This window comes from Trifolium pratense, linkage group LG7, assembly GCF_020283565.1.
Source record: "Trifolium pratense cultivar HEN17-A07 linkage group LG7, ARS_RC_1.1, whole genome shotgun sequence".
Taxonomy (NCBI): Eukaryota; Viridiplantae; Streptophyta; class Magnoliopsida; order Fabales; family Fabaceae; genus Trifolium; species Trifolium pratense.
Genome location: NC_060065.1, coordinates 42,859,416 through 42,878,813, shown reverse-complemented (window position 1 = coordinate 42,878,813; position 19,398 = coordinate 42,859,416). Strand labels below are relative to the sequence as shown.

General features: G+C 29.4%; 2 protein-coding genes and 1 long non-coding RNA gene across 4 annotated transcripts; 1 reads left to right on the top strand and 2 right to left on the bottom strand.

Annotated features, from left to right (window-relative positions):
• Positions 1–1,640: 1,640 nt before the first annotated feature.
• LOC123895080 (ubiquitin-conjugating enzyme E2 36-like) lies at positions 1,641–11,431 on the bottom strand. The gene is made up of 8 exons (XM_045945273.1): positions 11,169–11,431; positions 10,920–10,947; positions 10,682–10,768; positions 3,430–3,488; positions 2,805–2,846; positions 2,657–2,730; positions 2,071–2,168; positions 1,641–1,767 (listed from the first exon to the last, which is right to left on the bottom strand). Exons 1-8 carry the CDS (start codon positions 11,202–11,204, stop codon positions 1,730–1,732), a joined length of 462 nt encoding a protein of 153 aa, XP_045801229.1. The 5' UTR covers positions 11,205–11,431; the 3' UTR covers positions 1,641–1,729.
• A 2,157-nt stretch (positions 11,432–13,588) lies between these two features.
• Positions 13,589–17,119, top strand: LOC123895076. 2 transcript variants are annotated; one of them, XR_006804091.1, is made up of 4 exons: positions 13,589–13,633; positions 14,063–14,115; positions 14,550–14,601; positions 16,985–17,119. It is a non-coding gene; the product is annotated as an uncharacterized LOC123895076 (long non-coding RNA). The 2 variants fall into 2 exon arrangements; XR_006804090.1 differs by lacking the exon at positions 13,589–13,633 and having other exon boundaries at positions 13,800–14,115.
• Positions 14,550–17,533, bottom strand: LOC123895075 (olee1-like protein). The gene is made up of 2 exons (XM_045945266.1): positions 16,976–17,533; positions 14,550–16,398 (listed from the first exon to the last, which is right to left on the bottom strand). Exons 1-2 carry the CDS (start codon positions 17,142–17,144, stop codon positions 16,070–16,072), a joined length of 498 nt encoding a protein of 165 aa, XP_045801222.1. The 5' UTR covers positions 17,145–17,533; the 3' UTR covers positions 14,550–16,069.
• Positions 17,534–19,398: the final 1,865 nt, after the last annotated feature.

Genomic DNA, 19,398 nt, shown 5'->3' with positions numbered 1-19,398 from the left:
CTTCCTGTGTCTAACTTATTTCAAAAAAAAAAGTCTTATGTTATAGTGAGTTAATAAAAGATTTTTGCCGGTAAAAAAAATTGCCTTATTTTATAGTAAGTTTGTTAATAAAAGATTTTTTTGTTACTAAAAAAAATCAAAGGTATTATTGGTATTATGAAAAATCCAATCCAAAATTTATGTATCATCTTTATATAACAATAACAATATATAAAAAGGATGGCTGAGTTTGGGCTGAATTTTTTTATTCCTATTTTACCATTTAAATAAAATATGTGGTTGGTTATTTTTCACACCCAAATAGACAGGCAGTTACTACCATAGAGACACAACACTACAAACTGCACAGTTTGCAAAATCAAAACCGACAAACTCACACATGCGGTTTTCCCTCTCTCCATTTCCCTGTCTGATTATTTTTGCATTTTTATAATTATGGCTTTTTATCACACAAACGGGACAACATAAATTAACAATCTAATTTTTGTATTATCAAATTACAGTGCTAAAGATTATATGTATTACTATGGCTTATAAAAAAAAAATAAAAAATGTATTACTATGTAGTGACATCAATTGAACAAGCACACCAACGTCTATGCAGTTGCACACTAAGTTTTTGTGAGTCATTCTTCCATACTTATTTATTTAATTTTTTTTGAAAAAAATACTTATATCTTTTTTTTCTATAACAATATATAAAAACGATGGTTGAGTTTGGGTTGGATTTTTTTTATTCCTATTTTACCCTTTAAATAAAATATGTGGTTGGTTATTTTTCACACCCAAATAAACAGGCAGTTACTACCATAGAGACTCAACACTACAAACTACACAGATTGCAAAATCAAAACCGACAAAGTCACACTTAGGGGTGCTCAAATCCAAACCAATCCAAATAAAAACCGAAAACCGATCCAAAAAAACCGAAAACCGCAAAAAACCGAAGTTTTTTGGATGTGTTTGGATGTTCTTTTGTGAAAATCACTGGATCGGATCGGATTTTGGATTGATTTTTTAAAACCGATCCAAACCGAACCAAACCGCATACATATATTTTAATATTTATTTATCTTTTTATTAGTATAAATATATATATTGCATTAACCTTTTTTTTTCATTTTAAATTTTGTTAATTAATTTAATCTATTTTAAATTTTGTTAGTACTATATGTTAGTTTAATTTAATTTTTTTTTTACTTTTTATATGTTTCGAATATAATTGGTAATTGTCATTCCAAAATATTAATTTTCAATATATTATATGTTATATTTTACATCAAACTTAATATTTATTTTGTCAAAAATGTCAAACTATTATTTTGTAGCGTTTTTTATAATATTTATATTTATTAAAAAAATTACAATTTATAATTTGGATATCCAAAAACCGATCCAAATTAAACCGCATAATATTGGATCAGATTGGATCGGATTTTTTTATTTGTCATCCAAAACCGAACCAAACCGCAAATGAATTTATTTTTGGATCGGATGAGTTTTTGCCTCAAAACCGATCCAAACCGAACCGCGAGCACCCCTAGTCACACTTGCGATTTTCCCTCTCTCCATTTCTCTGTCTGATTATTTTTGCATTTTTATAATTATGGCTTTTTATCACAAAAACGGGACAACATAAATTACTCTAAATTTTTCCATTTCAATTTGATAGTTAATAAGCATACACTTCCACTATTGTTATTTGAGACCAAAAGTATCCACCCAATTGTCAAGCGCCGCTAGCATATAATCTGGTCCACTCTTTGGCTGCATATTAAAAAAATGGAGAATGTTAACTTGTGCCCTTAAGGCACATGTTAAGGAATCAAAAATAGAAATTATTAAATGCTAATTTGTGCATTTTGACTTTTGAAGCATTAAATTTCTTATATCATTAAATGATGAATTTCTATTTTGGTATATCTTAACATGTGCCCTAAGGGCACATGTTAACAAGACCCTAAAAAAATACCACCATTTTCATTAGAGAATATACATATAGCATGTTTGATGCTATCATTAAAAAATTAACAAACTTTGATGTAATCATGCTAAGCAGAAGAGACGTACCTGTCTCAAGAGCTTCGGCCTCATTAGATTTCCAATGCTTGGCAATGTTCTCAGAAAGTGGATCATCTGGGTTTGGAGCACTCAAAAGTGCTTGTATACTATAATAGAACCCACAAAATTTAAATTATCAGTAAAATATTTTATATCCAATTTCAGAGTAGATTAATTTTTTAACTGACTTTCCACAATGTTATGTCCATGCCAATGGAACTCAGAAACCAAAACCCTGATCCTGCTGGACCTTAACATACAAATTAAGTCACTACCACAAACAATTTTTGTGGTTTCTTCACGCTCCCCCAACCCAACCCCTCTTTAATGCATTAGACCAGCAAATTGATAGTTTAAAAAATGTTTCTATTTGACTAGGGAGGTTAACCATCTGTTATCCCATAAAATTTTAACCAAACAACATGAAAAATTCATCTAGCAAAACGATTTAAGATACAATAAAAATGTAGTTTAAAAAGGTTTGATTTTCAGACTTCAAATCTGTCACATGACCTATTTACTAGTGTTTTTCAGGAAATAAATTGGTCCATCAAAAAGTTCATCCAATAGAGTAAAATGTTAAAATTAAATATACCTCAAAAGTACAGTGCGGATCGTAAGGGCAGGACTCCACTTATCTTTCAGAATATCAAGACATATCCTGCCAAGCTGCATCAAACATCAACTTTGTAAGAACAGTTACCATCAAAGAAGAAATGAAAAGCAAGGGAAGCAAAGCGCACCTTATCAATGTTAGGATGATATATTTTTGTCAGGAACCTAACCTGGAATTAGCAAGGCATGTTTGAATTAAGAATAAGAATGATTACATTTCAAAAAAAATAAACACCTTATCAGATAGACAAGAGCTGTGACAGTCTTTTTCCCAAACCCTGGAATTAGTAATAACCTCAAAATATACAAACCAGTCTCCTAGACCACACAGGAAAGTTGAGCATTATATTCCATCCCATCCCAACTTAATAAGAAAATTTTCAATTTCATTAAAAAAAAACACACATTATGACTCTATTCGGTAAAAGTAGATGATAAGCTAACAAATGCAGTAGAAACTACTTTTTAGTTAAGTAAAAAGTTAGCTGATTGAATTTTATTCTGTGGAGTTGATTTCAATTTTACAGGATACCATGTCCCATGGCATGACCTTTAGAAGTTTGGCGGTCCTATTAGATCATCAAATACCAAGGCATGAAAAATATAGCAACTAAAACTCTTTAAAAAATTTACAGGTAAAAAAAATACATATTTATAGTCATTCCTGCTAAGCAGAGAAAACAGCAGAAACATAACAGTTAACACCAAAATAATAGCACAAAGTAGATGGAAAAATATGAATAATTTAAGTACCTTTGGAGCAATCATTGGATATTCTTCTGACAAAAATAGTTCTAGCTTGAAAACACCGCCTGATAATATAAACAAAAAACTTGAACATGAATGAATGATGTGAAAAAAAAAATTATTGAAAGAAAGCAGAGGTAGGAGATGATAAAAGAAATCCAGTATTATCAAGCAAGTTGTTATTCAGTAATCTATTCCTTTCCAAATCCTAAAAGGTGGGTGGGGATGGGGGAACTTCCATACAAATGTATTTCCAAGTCTCACGCAGCTAGCATGAGACAGACACTAAGCATTATATTTGAACTGCAAGGTGCACTATTAGACTCTATGAAGTGAACCCTTAAGAAAGTCCTAATCTTGTAAGATATCAATTTATTGAAAAGGAAAAGTGGTAAAAAGAAAATAATCATCTATAGTTAATCAAACCAAGTGCTTTAACTCCTACTGGTAGGTAAGGGACCATTGTGGCTTTCAAATTGGAGAAAAAGAGAGTAAAATAGATGGCTCACACTAGTAATGATTAGAGTGTGGTAAGTGGTAATTGACTAGTTGTTCATATATGTGGTGAAGGATGTATAATGCCAATAGCAGTCGGAAAATCTTGAACTCAGTGATAAATAAGCATATAAGCATAAGGGATAACAATGTGAACTATGATAATGGACTTCAAAGAAAAAATAGTTTGAGTAGATGTAGACAGGGGTTAAACATATGATAAAAAGACAAGACAGCAGTGAGAATCAGATACTACTCTTTAATTATTATCGACTCTAATGATGTGGCATAATATTTCACTTCCACCCCATCACTAAAATAGATTTCCCAGCAGGGTGACAAGTTGGTTGCCCATTCATAAGAATTGGGTTACCTTTACCCATCTGAGCTGTCAAATATTAAATGGTGGAGAGATACTCACTTTATAATTTTTAATTGTGGCAATGAAATTTTTAATAATGTTAAATAGACCCCTGCTCTATGTTTTCCTCAAAATTAATGAATGGAAGTATTAAAATCACACACACACAATTCAAGGATTGTTGCCAGATTACTCCGAATCACAAGTACAAAGAAAAATCAACCGCCGTGTTAATTAATAAGCATCTCCTTTTCATTTTTTTTGCACTCCCTCTCTTTAATTTATACCGGTACTATTACTCGTACATAGAGTATCGCGGTTCGATTTGGGTCTTGAGGCCAAAATTTATCCGATTTAAAAAAAAAAATTATTTGCGGTTTGTTTCAGTTTTGGGTAACAATAAAAAAAAATTGATTCGATAATTTTATGCGGTTTAATTTGGATCGACTTTTGGATATCCAAATTATACATTATACATTTTTTTATTAAATATTAATATTATAAAATAATAGTTGGACTTTTTGGAGAAATAAATATTAAGTTTGATGTAAAATATAACATATAATATATTAAAAATTAGTATTTTGTAATGACAACTACCATAGCTGGTGGTCTAGTCCTATGATTTGTTTGAGCTTTGTATGATTTGTTTATGATTTTGTTTCTATGACTCTTTGTAAACTTTTGTAGCCTATCTTGGCAAGTCTTGTGCTGGGAAGGCCGTTGTGGTAATATATCTCATTTTAGCTTTTTCAAAAAAAAGTATTTTGTAATGACAATTATCAATTATATTTGAACATATCAAAAAGTAAAAAATAGATTAAAAACAATCTGAGAGCAGTCATAGGGACATAGATGGATAAGAAGTCGGTATCGGAGTAGAGACAGTCCAGGCGCCTTGAGACCTGCAGATCTCAACAGACCTGGAACATCAAAGAATCAAAGTGCGTAGGAACACCAACACATCTAGTTTCACATGAAGATGCGTTTGAACCTAGATCGTGGGATGAGTCCAATACGTTAGTAACAAAACAACCCTTTCAGGTTGACAACACCGTATACCACCCAATCTCTGAACCATAACACAAACGAAAACAAATACTACAATACTAAAACAAAACAATACGAAGGCAAACTGTACCAACCAACGAACAACAGTCGACGAGCACAAGAACAATACGAACACATAACACACAAACAGGACGAACTCACCGACGATGAACAAACGAGGCAATGGAAATTGTTGCCGGTAGGAAGGGAGAACGCAGAGATCCAAGAAGAAAAAAAACAGAACCCACCGGAAAAGATCACTGAGCACTCAATACCACCAAAACCTACGGGAGAAAACACAATATGACGTCGGCGAGAGATGGTGGTAACGCGATGCCCTTGCCTCGACCGCACCACCAGACTATGTGGCTACATCGTGGAGGAACAGTTTTGGTTGAAGGAGAAGGAAGGCGACAGATCTGTTTTTTTCCTAGAGAGAAGTCAGAGGATGCGTTTTTAGAGAGATTCTCACTTAGCTCTCTCATGCGTCTTATACTAATAAAAAGATAAATTAGTGTTAAAATATATCTATGCGGTTTCTCATATGTTTTTTGTAATGATTTTTTGTCACTGCTTTTCAGTCAACTCGTGCATTTCATTTGAAATTTTAAATTTTTTTCTGTGGTTATGTTTAATACGTTATGAGAATCTCTCTTATTGCATTTTTTTAACAATGGATGAATTAACCATGATTTTATTTTTTGCATTTAAAAATTCATAAATAATTCATCTTATTTTTAAAAAAATATTTTTTTGTGGAAGAAGTTCTTATAATATTATAAAAATGAACACAAATGCATAAAAAAAAAACATTGTATCATGCATAAAAAAAATAGGCTTAAATATGAAAACATTTCCTACAATTATGTCTTGTTTTGATTTTGGTTCCTTTAAAAAAAATTTGATTTTAGTCCCTGCAAAATTTCAAAAATTTTAAAAAGGTCATTGAGATGGAATGTTTTGCTCACATGTCAAATTGTTAATGATTTGACATATGCTAATTAGAATTATTTGATGATGTGGATATTTACATGTAATTTTATTTAATTTTTAAATTAAAAATTACATTTTTCATTTTCCAAAAAAACAAAATAATTGAAACAATATAAAATTAATTTATTTCAAATAGAAATGGGTTAATTAATTGAAAAGGCCTAAATATGGATTAAAATAAAAAACAGAATTTAAAAGGAAATGGTTGATAGAAATCGTAGGGTTGGTTCCTCCATTGAGAGGGACAAAATCAAAACTAGGATTTGTTGAATCAAAAACTTAAAGGAATCAAAAACTTAAGGCTTAAATGCACTTTTGGTACCCCTATTTTCAAAAAAATGAAGTTTTGGTCCCCCAATTGTAAAAACCAGTTTTTTAGTCCCCCTATTTTCATTTTTTTTTAGTTTTGATCCCCCATCCTATTTTGGGGTTAATTTTGTTGATGTGGCCTTGTAACTAATGATGTGGCAACATTCATGTGGCCAAATTTAATATCCATGTCATTATTATATATTTTTAAATTTAATAAAACTTTATTTATAAAATATTTTAATTATTAAAATTATATATTCAACTGAAATAATAATTGTTAAATCTTATGAAATATGAAATTTGAAACCCTAATTATCAAACCTTCAACTACTAGAATTTTATTCACCGTCGAAGAGAATCCTTCCTTATGGATTTCACCGTCCTATGGTTTCCGTTCAAACTCAACAATTTTTGGATTTTTAAAAACAAAAAGAAATTATAGATGATTTTGTGTTTCAATAGAAATTACTCATAATCTTTAAACTATCTATGACTTTAGATGAGTTTGAATGAAAACCCAGAAATTGTTTTAAGTTTGAAGTTTAATCTAGATTGGTTTTATATCAAGTTGGATGATGATGAAAGTTGGAGGTTCTTGAAACACAAAACTTGCTTTCAATATGCAATTGTTTGATTTGAATCAAAGAGGATCATGTTCATGTTGTGATTGTTTGTTTTTTCTTAGGTTTAATAAATTAGAGGTTGTGAATTTTGGGATTTTCTATTTTAATGAGTTTACGATGATGATATGATGATGAAACGTGATTATTTTGTTTTCTGGGTTGGTAAGAAGAGTAAGGATAACTGGATAAGTGGATGATGATAATCGGAGCTATGGATTGTTTGGTGTGATTTTTGATGTTTTTGAATTATTTTTTGATTGATTTCTTTTTAAAAAATACTATAATTTTAATAATTAAATTATTTTATAAAATAAGTTTTATTGAATTAAAAACAAATAATGACATGGATATTAAATTTGTCCACCTTAAACAAAATTAGCCTTAAAATTGAATGGGGGATCAAAACTCAAAAAAAATTAAAATTGGGGGACTAAAAAGTTGATTTTTAAAATAGCGGGATCAAAACTTTATTTTTTTGAAAATAGGGGGATCAAAAGTGCATTTAAGCCAAAACTTAATTATCTCTTTCATTTATTAGAAAAAAATTGACTTCTAATATTATTTTTTTATCATAAAGTCAATATTAAACGAAGCTCATATGGACTCCAGTTCTAACTCAATCAGGCATCTTGATCAATTTGAGTCTTAGATTGACTTTAATTTCGCTTGATTAGGTCTCCTACATTAGTTTATCGTCCGACTTAAGATCTTTACTTGATTATTTATTTATATATTAGTTAAAAAATTAATTAAATAACATTTGATTATTTCTAAATAGAATAAATAGATTGGTACTTTATTTTAACATATTTAAATAAGAGTTTAATTGTTTGCATCGTTGGTGTAATTTTATTTTTCACATACATCCAATGACGCGTTGTCACATCATTTAATGAATGTGACACATCATGTGTTTTTAATTACCATACATGATGTGTCGGTATATTATTGGACGCATGTGCAAAATAACTTTAGACTGACACATGTGCAATATATTAGTTATTTGATGAAAGCTAAGATCGAAGGTTGTACATAGGATTAATAATAATATAAATTTTAAATCAAATTATATTAATAATAATTAGAATTGAAAATAATAAATAAATTAGTAAATAGATTAGTAAGTTACTACTTACTACTAGTATTTTAAATAAGTTTTGTGAATTTAAAAAAATCCTGCAACTTAGTACTCGACGTGAAGAGTTTAGAGGGACTAGTGTGCTGAAGTAATGTCCTCCAGGAAGAATTAGTGATTTGGGAATATGAAGTTCTTTTCAATTGAAGTATTGAACATTTAATGCAAGGGGGGTTAAAATGCAATTACATAAAATAGATTACTAATATTAAAAGTTACACGTTTTGTAATAATAATTAATAGTAGAATGCACTTTGACCATTATGGCTTTGACAAGTCAGATGTGTCACTAAGCCCATTTCATTGAAATGGGTAGTTAAGAATTTGCCATTATTTATAGAAAACCCTATGGCACCAACACTTTAGAGACGTGTCCAGTGCCCGACACGTGTTAGTAATACATGTGATTGTATTGAATCATGTCATTTTCTAAAAACTTTATGTTTGTTTTGATAGATTTATAGAAGAGAGAAATAAGAAAGAGAGAAATAGAAGAGAAATTAGACATTTCTTTGGTTAATAAAGAGAGAAAGAAATTTTAGGGATGAGACCCACACAAAAAAATTTCTCTCCAAAAGAGGCGAGACTTGTTTCCAAGAGAAGCTTTATATATGATTTGTCCATTTTACCCCTCCCTTATTCTCATGAGTCATGACAATAGGTGGCGGTTAGGGATGACAAAAAAACTCAAACCCGAGATACCCACCCGAACCCAAACCCAAGTCAACGGGCGAAACCCGATTTGACTGTGTTTGGGTGACACCCGATAATATGGGTGTGGGTTTGGTATCAGTCAAACCCACACCCGAAACTCATACACCCACCCGAAATATTTTATAATTACCTAATTACCCCCATAGTCTCCCTCAATTTCCTTGGAAGACCTTAAATTTTAGTTGTAATTTAATTTCTTGAAATTCTATGTTGTAATTTCTTGAAAGTCTATGTTTGAATTTCCTTGGAATACCTTAATTTTAGTTGTAAATTAATTCAAAGTCTATGTTGTAATTTAATTTCTTAAATTTTCAAATTATTTTCAAATGTGATGCTGGTTTGAGTTTGGGTGAAAAAAACCCGAACCCAATGGGTGTGGGCGTGAGTGTTGTTTTGCCACCCGAATAGCCTTTGAGTTTGGGTTTGGGTGATGATTTCGGGTGTGGGTTTGGTAAGTGTCAAACCCGCACCCATGGGCGCTCGTTGTCATCCCTAGTGGCGGTTACCTATTTATTTTCAACTTCTACTATGTTATTAGTTTTTTTTTTATTTTGATAGCCACTTTTCTAGAGTATATCTCCATTGTCATCTATTTGTTTTGGCTTTTTAGGCAATTTGTTTTGTTGTTCTTAATAATGGTTACAATTATTAATTAATTATACAAACTTCATATTGTAAAAAAAAAATTTATTATTATTATTATTGCTTCAACATAAATATTATTACTCAGTAACATGAAATTCTGCTGTAGCTTATTTTTTTTCGTTGGCAGTATTTTTTTTTATTTTAATTTTTATATTGCAGTATTCTTATACAATGACGGTAATATTTAAGTCATTGATTTTTATGTTATTATTAGTTTTTTTTATAAGTTATGTTATTAGTAGATGTGAAAACCATAATAATTTAATGTATTTAAATTATAATTATGAAGGTTTTTTTTTATAAGCAATTGTAATTATGAAGGTTAATTTATATTTAAAATAATAATTATAAAGGTTAAATTGGTCTTTTAAAATATTTATTAATTTCTCTCTATTCATCTTTCTTCTTTATTTCTTCTATTCATCCAAACAATGCAAAATTAGTGTGTTATTTCTCTCTTTTCTATTTCTCTCCCGTCGAAAAATAGTGTTAGCAGTGTTAATGTGTTAGTGTTTGTGCCGTGGTCGTGCTTCATAGAAAACAAATACTCTCTCCGGTCCTTATTATAAGGAACACTTTGGGAAAAAAATTTAGTCCTTTTTATAAGAAACTTTGACCAATTTTCAAATGTTCTAAATGTTCAATTTCACTTATGCCCTTATTTATTATGAAAGAGAATTTAAAAATAAGTAAATTGGTTGAATAAAAAGTAATTAAATAAGGGTAAACATGGAATAAATTTAAATTTATAAGAGTATTAAATGAAAATAACTATGTTAAATGTGTTTCCTTGGTCTGTGTGATTTTTTCAAAGTGTTCCTTATAAAAAGGACCGGAAGGAGTAAAACATTATTCAAAAGCCCCGAATAAAACCCGAAAATAATTTTCCCATTTCTAGGTGTAAAACCAAATTGTTGGTGCCATCACTACCTTCATAAGGAGACTGAGTTGGGCCAAGGATCATCACATTGAAATATCTCATATTGACTTCAGAAGGAGATGCACTAATTCCAGGCGCTACATGATCAGATCAAATATAACAAATCAACATAAGGATGTAACATTTGGCATAAATACATAATAAATCACCAAGCAAAAATTCAACATAGCTTACAAAAACTATACTAAAACAAAACCCACAAAAAATCAGAACCACATAACACGTTACCTGGCTCACTGAGCAAACGCTGTGTTTCCTGATGAAATCAAAGAAAGATCAGTTAGCAAAACTTTCACAAAGATCAATTCAAATAAATAACGAAGAAAAACAACAAAGAAAGTTGAATCTCCGATTTAACCCCTAAGACTTCGATTATTATTATTTCTTTAATTCATCATCATCACTGAAATTAAGCTAAATAAAGTGAATAAAAGAAATCGATGAGAGAAATTAAAATAGGGATCGATTGAAACGAACCTTGATGATTCTGTTAGGAAGGTTACTGTTGGCCATTATTAGAGCTTCAGAGAGAGAAAAGAAGGTTTATCTCACTAAACACAAATTAGAAAAGCTCAGTGAAACGAAAATACCTTTCTCTCGCTTCTTTTATACGGAGTAGTAGTACAAGTTTTCTCTCACTAAACACAATACGCAATAGAGCTTTGAGTTTAACAATTGCGGTTTTCCCTCTCTCGAGTTCTCTGTCTGATTATTTTTGTATTTTTATAATTATGGCTTTTTATCACACAAACGGGACAATATAAATATTTTCTCTAGCTTCTTTTATACGGAGTAGTAGTACAAGTTTTTTTTGCTTTTGAAAAAAAAAAATTATTTATACAAATTATACTTGTTTCATAAGTTTTTGGGTCTTTGATATAAAAAAAAAAGTTTTTGGGTCTATAAATATTTTAACAAATTATACATTTTTTATTTATTTTTAACAAATTTTGATGCTAAAGATTTTCTGTTACGATCTTTTATGTATTTTTTTTTAAGATTTTTTTTTAAGTCAATTCTACGTACTTTTCACATTTTTAATGAGTTTGTATATTTTTGTTTTCACCAATGATTTAATTTTTTTTTTTTTTAAGGAAAATATAAGTGGAGATCGCCACATATTCAAGGATATGAAGACAAAGAATTTATCGAGGATACAAACGATGAATTTATCGGAAAGGGAAAACAAAGAGAGGTTTGGGGACGGGGATAAAATTTTACCCCACGACCTATAGAGATGTTGTCCTCGAATATTTTAGTAAGATAACATTTGTATATGTATATTCAACTAGTTTATATATTACTGGTAGGTCAGGCAGTCGCGTTCTGCGCCTACCAATGTCTAACTTATGTCCAAAAAAAAAATTTATGTTATGGTCAGTTTGTTAATAAAAGATTATTGCTAGTAAAAAAAAAAGATGTGTCTTACATTATGGTGAGTTTGTTAATAAAAAAAAAATTGTTACTAAAAAAATCAATGGTATTGTTGGTATTATGAAAAGTCCACACCAAAACTCATGTATCCTCTTTATATCTATTCTATAACAATATATAAAAAGGATGGCTGAGTTTGAGCTGAATTTTTTTTATTCTTATTTTACCCTTTAAATAAAATATGTGGTTGGTTATATTTCACACCCAAATAGACAGGCAGTTACTACCATAGAGACACAACACTACAAACTGCACAGATTGCAAAATCAAAACCGACAAACTCACACTTGCTGTTTTCCCTCTCTCCATTTCTCTGTTGGATTATTTTTGCATTTTTATAATTATGATTTTTTATCACACAAACGGAACAACTTAAATTAACAATCTAATTTTAGTATTATCAAATTACACTGCTAAAGATTATAAGTATTACTATGGCTTATAAAAAAAAATGTATTACTATGTAGTGACATCAATGGAACAACCACATCAACCTATATGCAGTTGCACACTAAGTTTTTGTGAGTCATTCTTCCATACTATATATATATATATATATATATATATATATATATATATATATATATATATATATATATATATATTTGAAAAAATACTTATAACTATTTTTTTATAACAATATATAAAAAGGATGGCTGAATTTTTTTATTCGTAGTTTACCTTTTAAATAAAATATGTGGTTGGTTATTTTTCACACCCAAATAGACAGGCAGTTACTACCAAAAAGACACAACACTACAAACTGCACAGATTGCAAAATCAAAACCGACAAACTCACACTTGTGGTTTTCCCTCTCTCCATTTCTCTGTCTGATTATTTTTGCATTATGGCTTTTTATCACACAAACGGGACAACATAAATTAACAATCTAATTTTTGTATTATCAAATTACACTGCTAAAGATTATATGTATTACTATGGCTTATAAAAAAAAAATATGTATTACTATGTAGTGACATCAATGGAACAAGCACATCAACGTATGTGCAGTTGCACACTAAATTTTTGTGAGTCATTCTTCCATACTTATATCTTTTTTTTTTTGAAAAAATACTTATATCTATTTTTATAACAATATATAAAAAGGATGACTGAGTTTGGGCAGAATTTTTTTTATTCGTATTTTACCCTTTAAATAAAATATGTGGTTGGTTATTTTTCACACCCAAATAGACAGACAGTTACTACCATATAGAGACAGAACACTACAAACTGCATAGATTGCAAAATCAAAACCGACAAACTCACACTTGCGGTTTTCCCTCTCTCTATTTCTCTGTCTGATTATTTTTGAATTTTTATAATTATGGCTTTTTATCACACAAACGGGACAATATAAATTAACAATCTAATTTTTGTATTATCAAATTACACTGCTAAAGATTATATGTATTACTATGACTTATAAAAAAAAAAATGTATTACTATGTAGTGACATCAATGGAACAAGCACATCAACGTATATGCAGTTGCACACTAAATTTTTGTTAGTCATTCTTCCATATTGATATCTTCTTTTTTTTTGAAAAAATACTTATATCTATTTTTTCTATAACAATATATAAAACGGATGACTGAGTTTGAGCTGAATTTTTTTTATTCCTATTCTACCCTTTAAATAAAATATGTGGTTGGTTATTTTTCACACCCAAATAGATACGCAGTTACTACCATAGAGACACAACACTACAAACTGCACAGATTGCAAAATCAAAACCGACAAACTCACACTTGCGGTTTTCCCTCTCTCCATTTCTTTGTCTGATTATTTTTGGATTTTTATAATTATGGCTTTTTATCACACAAACGGGACAACATAAATTAACAATCTAATTTTTGTATTATCAAATTACACTGCTAAAGATTATATGTATTACTATGGCTTATAAAAAAATATATATGTATTACTATGTAGTGACATTAATGGAACAAGCAATCAATGTATATGCAGCTGCACACTAAGTTTTTGTGAGTCATTCTTCCATAATTATATCTTTTTTTTTTTGAAAAAATACTTATATCTATTTTTTCTATAACAATATATAAAAAAAGGATGGCTGAGTTTGAGCTGAATTTTTTTTATTCCTATTTTATCCTTTAAATAAAATATGTGATTGGTTATTTTTCACACCCAAATAGACAGACAGTTACTACCATAGAGACACAACACTACAAACTGCACAGATTGCAAAATCAATACCGACAAACTCACACTTGCGGTTTTCCCTCTCTCCATTCCTCTGTCTGATTATGTTTGCATTTTTATAATTATGACTTTTTATCACACAAACGGGACAACATAAATTAACAATGTAATTTTTGTATTATCAAATTACACTGCTAAAGATTATATGCATTACTATGGCTTATCAAAAAAATAATAATTATGTATTACTATGTAGTGACATCAATGGAACAAGCATCAACGTATATGCAGTTGCACACTAAGTTTTTGTGAGTCATTCTTCCATACTTATATCTTCTTTTTTTTTTGAAAAAATACTTATATCTTTTTTTCTATAACAATATATAAAAAGGATGAATGAGTTTGGGCTGAATTTTTTTTATTCCTATTTTACCCTTTAAATAAAATATGTGGTTGATTATTTTTCACACCCAAATAGACAGGCAGTTACTACCATAGAGACACAACACTACAAACTGCACATATTGCAAAATCAAAACCGACAAACTCACACTTGCGATTTTCCCTCTTTCCATTTGTACTTTCTGATTATTTTTGTATTTTTATAATTATGGCTTTTTATCACACAAACGGGACAACATAAACTAACAATCTACATACATATTAAACAATATTTCCAGCATGGCATAACCAATTCAATCAATTCAAATTAAAATGAAAAGGTATATAAATATGCCAATTAATTTGTTGTTTTTCCAAAAGCCAACTATTCATATATGCATTATTTTTCCAAAAGCCAACTATTCATATATGCCAAAAGTCATGAGATTTACATTATTTTTTTGGTCTTGAAATTGCACAGCCTGTTTGGTATGTAAACCTTATATGCATAACTATCTGATTTCTTTAAAGTAGTTTAATGATTAGAAATTCACCTTTTAAAGTGAATAAACAAGTAATTTTTGGGTTTAAATCCTGCTCTATATATGAAATATAATATCCATACCAATTAATCTATGCTCATGGGGCACTATCGGCCATTTTAATTAAATACTTTGAAGGTTCCATTTTAATCTTAAAAATAAAGCTCAACGAATGTACAATTTGTCTGCAAGTCTTAGTTCAATTGGACTTGCAGACAAATAAAGCTCAACGAGTCTAGGACTTGCGAACAAATTTGGAATTAATTAAACATATTTCTTAATATCAGGATTTTGATAAAGAAGTCTTATATTAAGATATAAAGAAGAGTATATTAAGAAACAACAAATTATTTTATGCTGGAATTTTTTTTTAATTAGATCATGACTTATAAATATCTAGAGAGAGTAATTAGTTAATATTCTAATCATAGAATTGGTTGTATAGGATCTCTTAGAATTGAAAGTTGTGTTTAATTCAATTCTATAAAATCAATTTATTATGAGAGAGTTATTTCTACATGTTCATACCATATCTCACATCCAATGTGAAATTCTTAATTAACAAAATCAGTTTGATTGATACATGCATATTCATTTATCCTTTGAAAAAAAAAACACAATTGTCAATAATAATAAATAAATAATGCTCAAAGATATATATAAAAGACCAAATTCTCATTTAATATTCAATGAACATGTGTTTGAATAGTTACATATAATAACCAACAACACATCTTTGTAGAGAAATATTGGTTATAGATATGGTCAATTGAGCCAAAATAAGTTTAATTACATTATATGGCTTTAATATATTATATATTTTCTGATTAAGATATGAATAAGTTCAATGATGTTAATCATCAAGCTTGTCCAAACCCAACTCAGAGATAACTTTGCCACATTGGTCATCAATTGCCTCAGTCATGAACCCAAGGGGATTAACTAATCGAACTAAGGAAGAGACGCCCACATTCTTGGTGAGAACAATCCTGTCGGATTTGTTTATCATAACCAAAGGACATTGGCCGTTGTTGTTCGAGTCGGCGTTCACCTCGCAGACCTCTTCCTCATGATCACCACCACAATTGATTCGGTAGACACCATTTGCGTCGGTTGTACCCTCCTTCACTAATGTCACATTGTTGGTTTCTTCCTTTTTGCATACCAAAGTCACCTTAACACCTGCACATCATTGATCAAGATTGAACGGTTACGATTATTAGTTTTTTATGTGAGTAAAATCATAATGTTAGCCATCTAATTTTAATTTAACAATTTAGACGAATAAATTATATAGTAGTGGTCAGAAAGAAATTGTGACTGCTACAGAGAATTCAAGTAGGGGTAACAAAGATTTAAATATATTATACATATTTTTTTTTTATATAGAATATCAAAAGTTCAAAATTAACTCTTTTCATGTTATCTTATGTGAAATGTTGTCACATCTTTTATCATAAAAAGTTGAAATAACGACAACAATTTAGAGATAAAAAAGAATAAATTGATCTCTATCACCACTTTTTTTTTTTGTCATGTAGTGGCTAGAAATTTTACCCTTAAGATGAATAAGTGGAATTTTCGAGGTTCGAACTCTGATTCATGCATATAAAATATGATGTCCCTACCTACTAAGCTAAAATCATAGGGACTACATGTTACAGACACTAAATTTGACGATATATTATATACATATATGATAATAAAAAAAATTATGGGCTAGAAAATATATGTTGTGTGATAATATTGTTGATATTACCTTCTATAGGTTTGCTAAGCCTAGACTCAAATTGGAAGTGACAAGGATCACAGTAAATCTTGCCAACAACAGAGAATTCATCAGCATTAGGAGCCTTACGAGCAGCCAAGACACATGAGAAACAAAAAGCAGAAACAATGAGGGCAACCACCGCAAATGATCTTGCCATTTTTATTTAATTTATTGATATTTGTAGATGGTATTAAATATATTGTTCTGCTTAATGATTTTCCCCTTGTGATGAAAAACAATGGGATGTTACCAAATCTTATATAGGTGCATGCAAGAGCTTTAATCCAATCGTTTGTGTGTGGTAATAATGGAGTTTGCTATATTTGGAATGAGAAAAACTTGGTAACATTTTGATTTTTCACCATTGGTTTCTTTGACTTCAACAAATGGTTGAGATGGAACTTTGGAACATCATTCAAATTGAAACCATCGCTTACTATCATTGTTGTAATTAAATCCCCAAATGAAGTTAAGGACTTCCAAATGAAAATTAGGGATTTGAGACGTTTCAATTTTGTATTATTAATTCAAAATATTATATAGATACATAAGTACATACATACATTTTTTTTACAGTAAAATGTTAACTCGTTTCATTCATTATAATATCTTGAATACATGTTGGTATATATATATATATATATATATATATATATATATATATATATATATATATATATATCAATCTTGAATACATGTTGGAATATCAATAAATAAGTGGAAGCTAGTTAAAAATGGAGCCACTTTTACAAGAGTATGAGCAACCTCATTGACTTGTCTCCGAACGAACTTTGGAACTCAACATGACAGTTCCTTAAATTGTTTGACAAAATACGTCTACAATCTAAAATAAAATTATCGAAAGCTGAGACGTCTGATCGATTAATATAAATACTATCCACCACACACTTGGAATCTAGCTCAAAATTCACTTTGTGAAGTTTTAAACCATGAACACAATGTTTTAGATCGTGAAGAGATATCGAAACAGAGCTGTAAGATGAACAACAACTTGCTAAACTCATCATTTTTCACAAAGCAAAATGGAAGCTCCGCACACACAAATGTTCTCACTAGCTGGGCTTATGCCTCTTGATCAAACTTAGAATAACTCAGCGAAGAAACTGCTTGCCCATATACATTGGTTTTTATCTTTATTTTGCTTGCGTATATTGAGTGTTATACCATCATTTGCATCACATCTTGATAGATGAGTCCGCACACCACTAGGTCCACACTTATATATAATGAAGCCGTCACAATAATTGCATTTTGCCCTTTTCACCTCACTAGACATCTTAGTGAAGTGGTTCCACATATCATACCGAAATTTATGCTTGCATAGTAATCATATCAGACAACAATTTACCATCTTTTTAAATTAATTTTTAACTCATAATAGTCAAAGAAAAAAAAAATCATTTATGTTTTGTAAGAGTAGCTCAGTTGATACTATTAAAAATATTGTTGGAAGGGCCGAAGTTTAAAATTCAAATATCTACTTCTCTACTCTTATATTGTGTGAGTTTAATGCTAATAAATCAAACATAAAAATATGATAATTTTAATAAAAAATTAATAAAAATATCATTTAAAGTCAAATATTTCAATTTTAGCTCTATAAAAAAAATAATTTCAATTTTAATTTAAGAAATAGTTAAACACAAAAAATGAAGCTGAGCTCATAAATTGAGAAATACTTTTTTTTTTACAGTAAAATTGAGAAATACAGTACTTATATAGAGTGCACACCATTATCCCAAAACTCAATATGAGTTCTTTAAGTGGGTCATATTTCATTCTTTATATTATTTTACACTTTTCAATTATTTAAGCAACTCAACCACATTTCTCAAATATTCATACAACTCATCAAAAACTCTTAAATGGGTCCCATTGGGTCCCGCATGTTTTACTCATTTATATTTTACAATAATATATAAAAATGTATTTAAATTAAAATTCTTTGATGAATTTGAAACAAAGTAAAATTAAAAACATATAAAAGTGTGGTTGCATGCCACTACTACTCATTTGAATCCCATGAAGCATAGTGGGGTTAATTAATTGATATGGATAATTTCCAAAGTGTGGGTTAATTTGTAGATTTGGAATAAAAGGAGAATTTTGAAAATTCGGGTTAAAAGTTGGATTTGGGTTAAAAGGTGCATTTCCAAAATATGAGTTTTGTTGATTTGAGATATGAGAAGAATTGACACTATTTTGTAGATTTGTAATATGAGAAGAATTGACACTATTTTGTATATAATTTGACCAAGAATTATGGTGATTGGGGTTCATTGTCAAATTAAATGTGAAAAAAATAATTTAAAAAAGATAGAATAAATAGTTAAGACTAGATGTGAATGAAAAAAATAATAAAGTGAGATATCTATTTATACCAAAAATGA

Excerpts from the sequence above, each read along its gene's own strand:
- LOC123895080 (XM_045945273.1), bottom strand. The coding sequence starts at position 11,204 with ATGGCCAACAGTAACCTTCCTAACAGAATCATCAAG. Across the intron at positions 2,847-3,429 it reads ATCCAATGATTGCTCCAAAG|GTTAGGTTCCTGACAAAAAT; the intron begins GTACTTAAATTA and ends TGCTAATTCCAG. Across the intron at positions 2,169-2,656 it reads ATCCGCACTGTACTTTTGAG|TATACAAGCACTTTTGAGTG; the intron begins GTATATTTAATT and ends GTTCTATTATAG.
- LOC123895075 (XM_045945266.1), bottom strand. The coding sequence starts at position 17,144 with ATGGCAAGATCATTTGCGGTGGTTGCCCTCATTGTTTCTGCTTTTTGT. Across the intron at positions 16,399-16,975 it reads GCTTAGCAAACCTATAGAAG|GTGTTAAGGTGACTTTGGTA; the intron begins GTAATATCAACA and ends AATGATGTGCAG.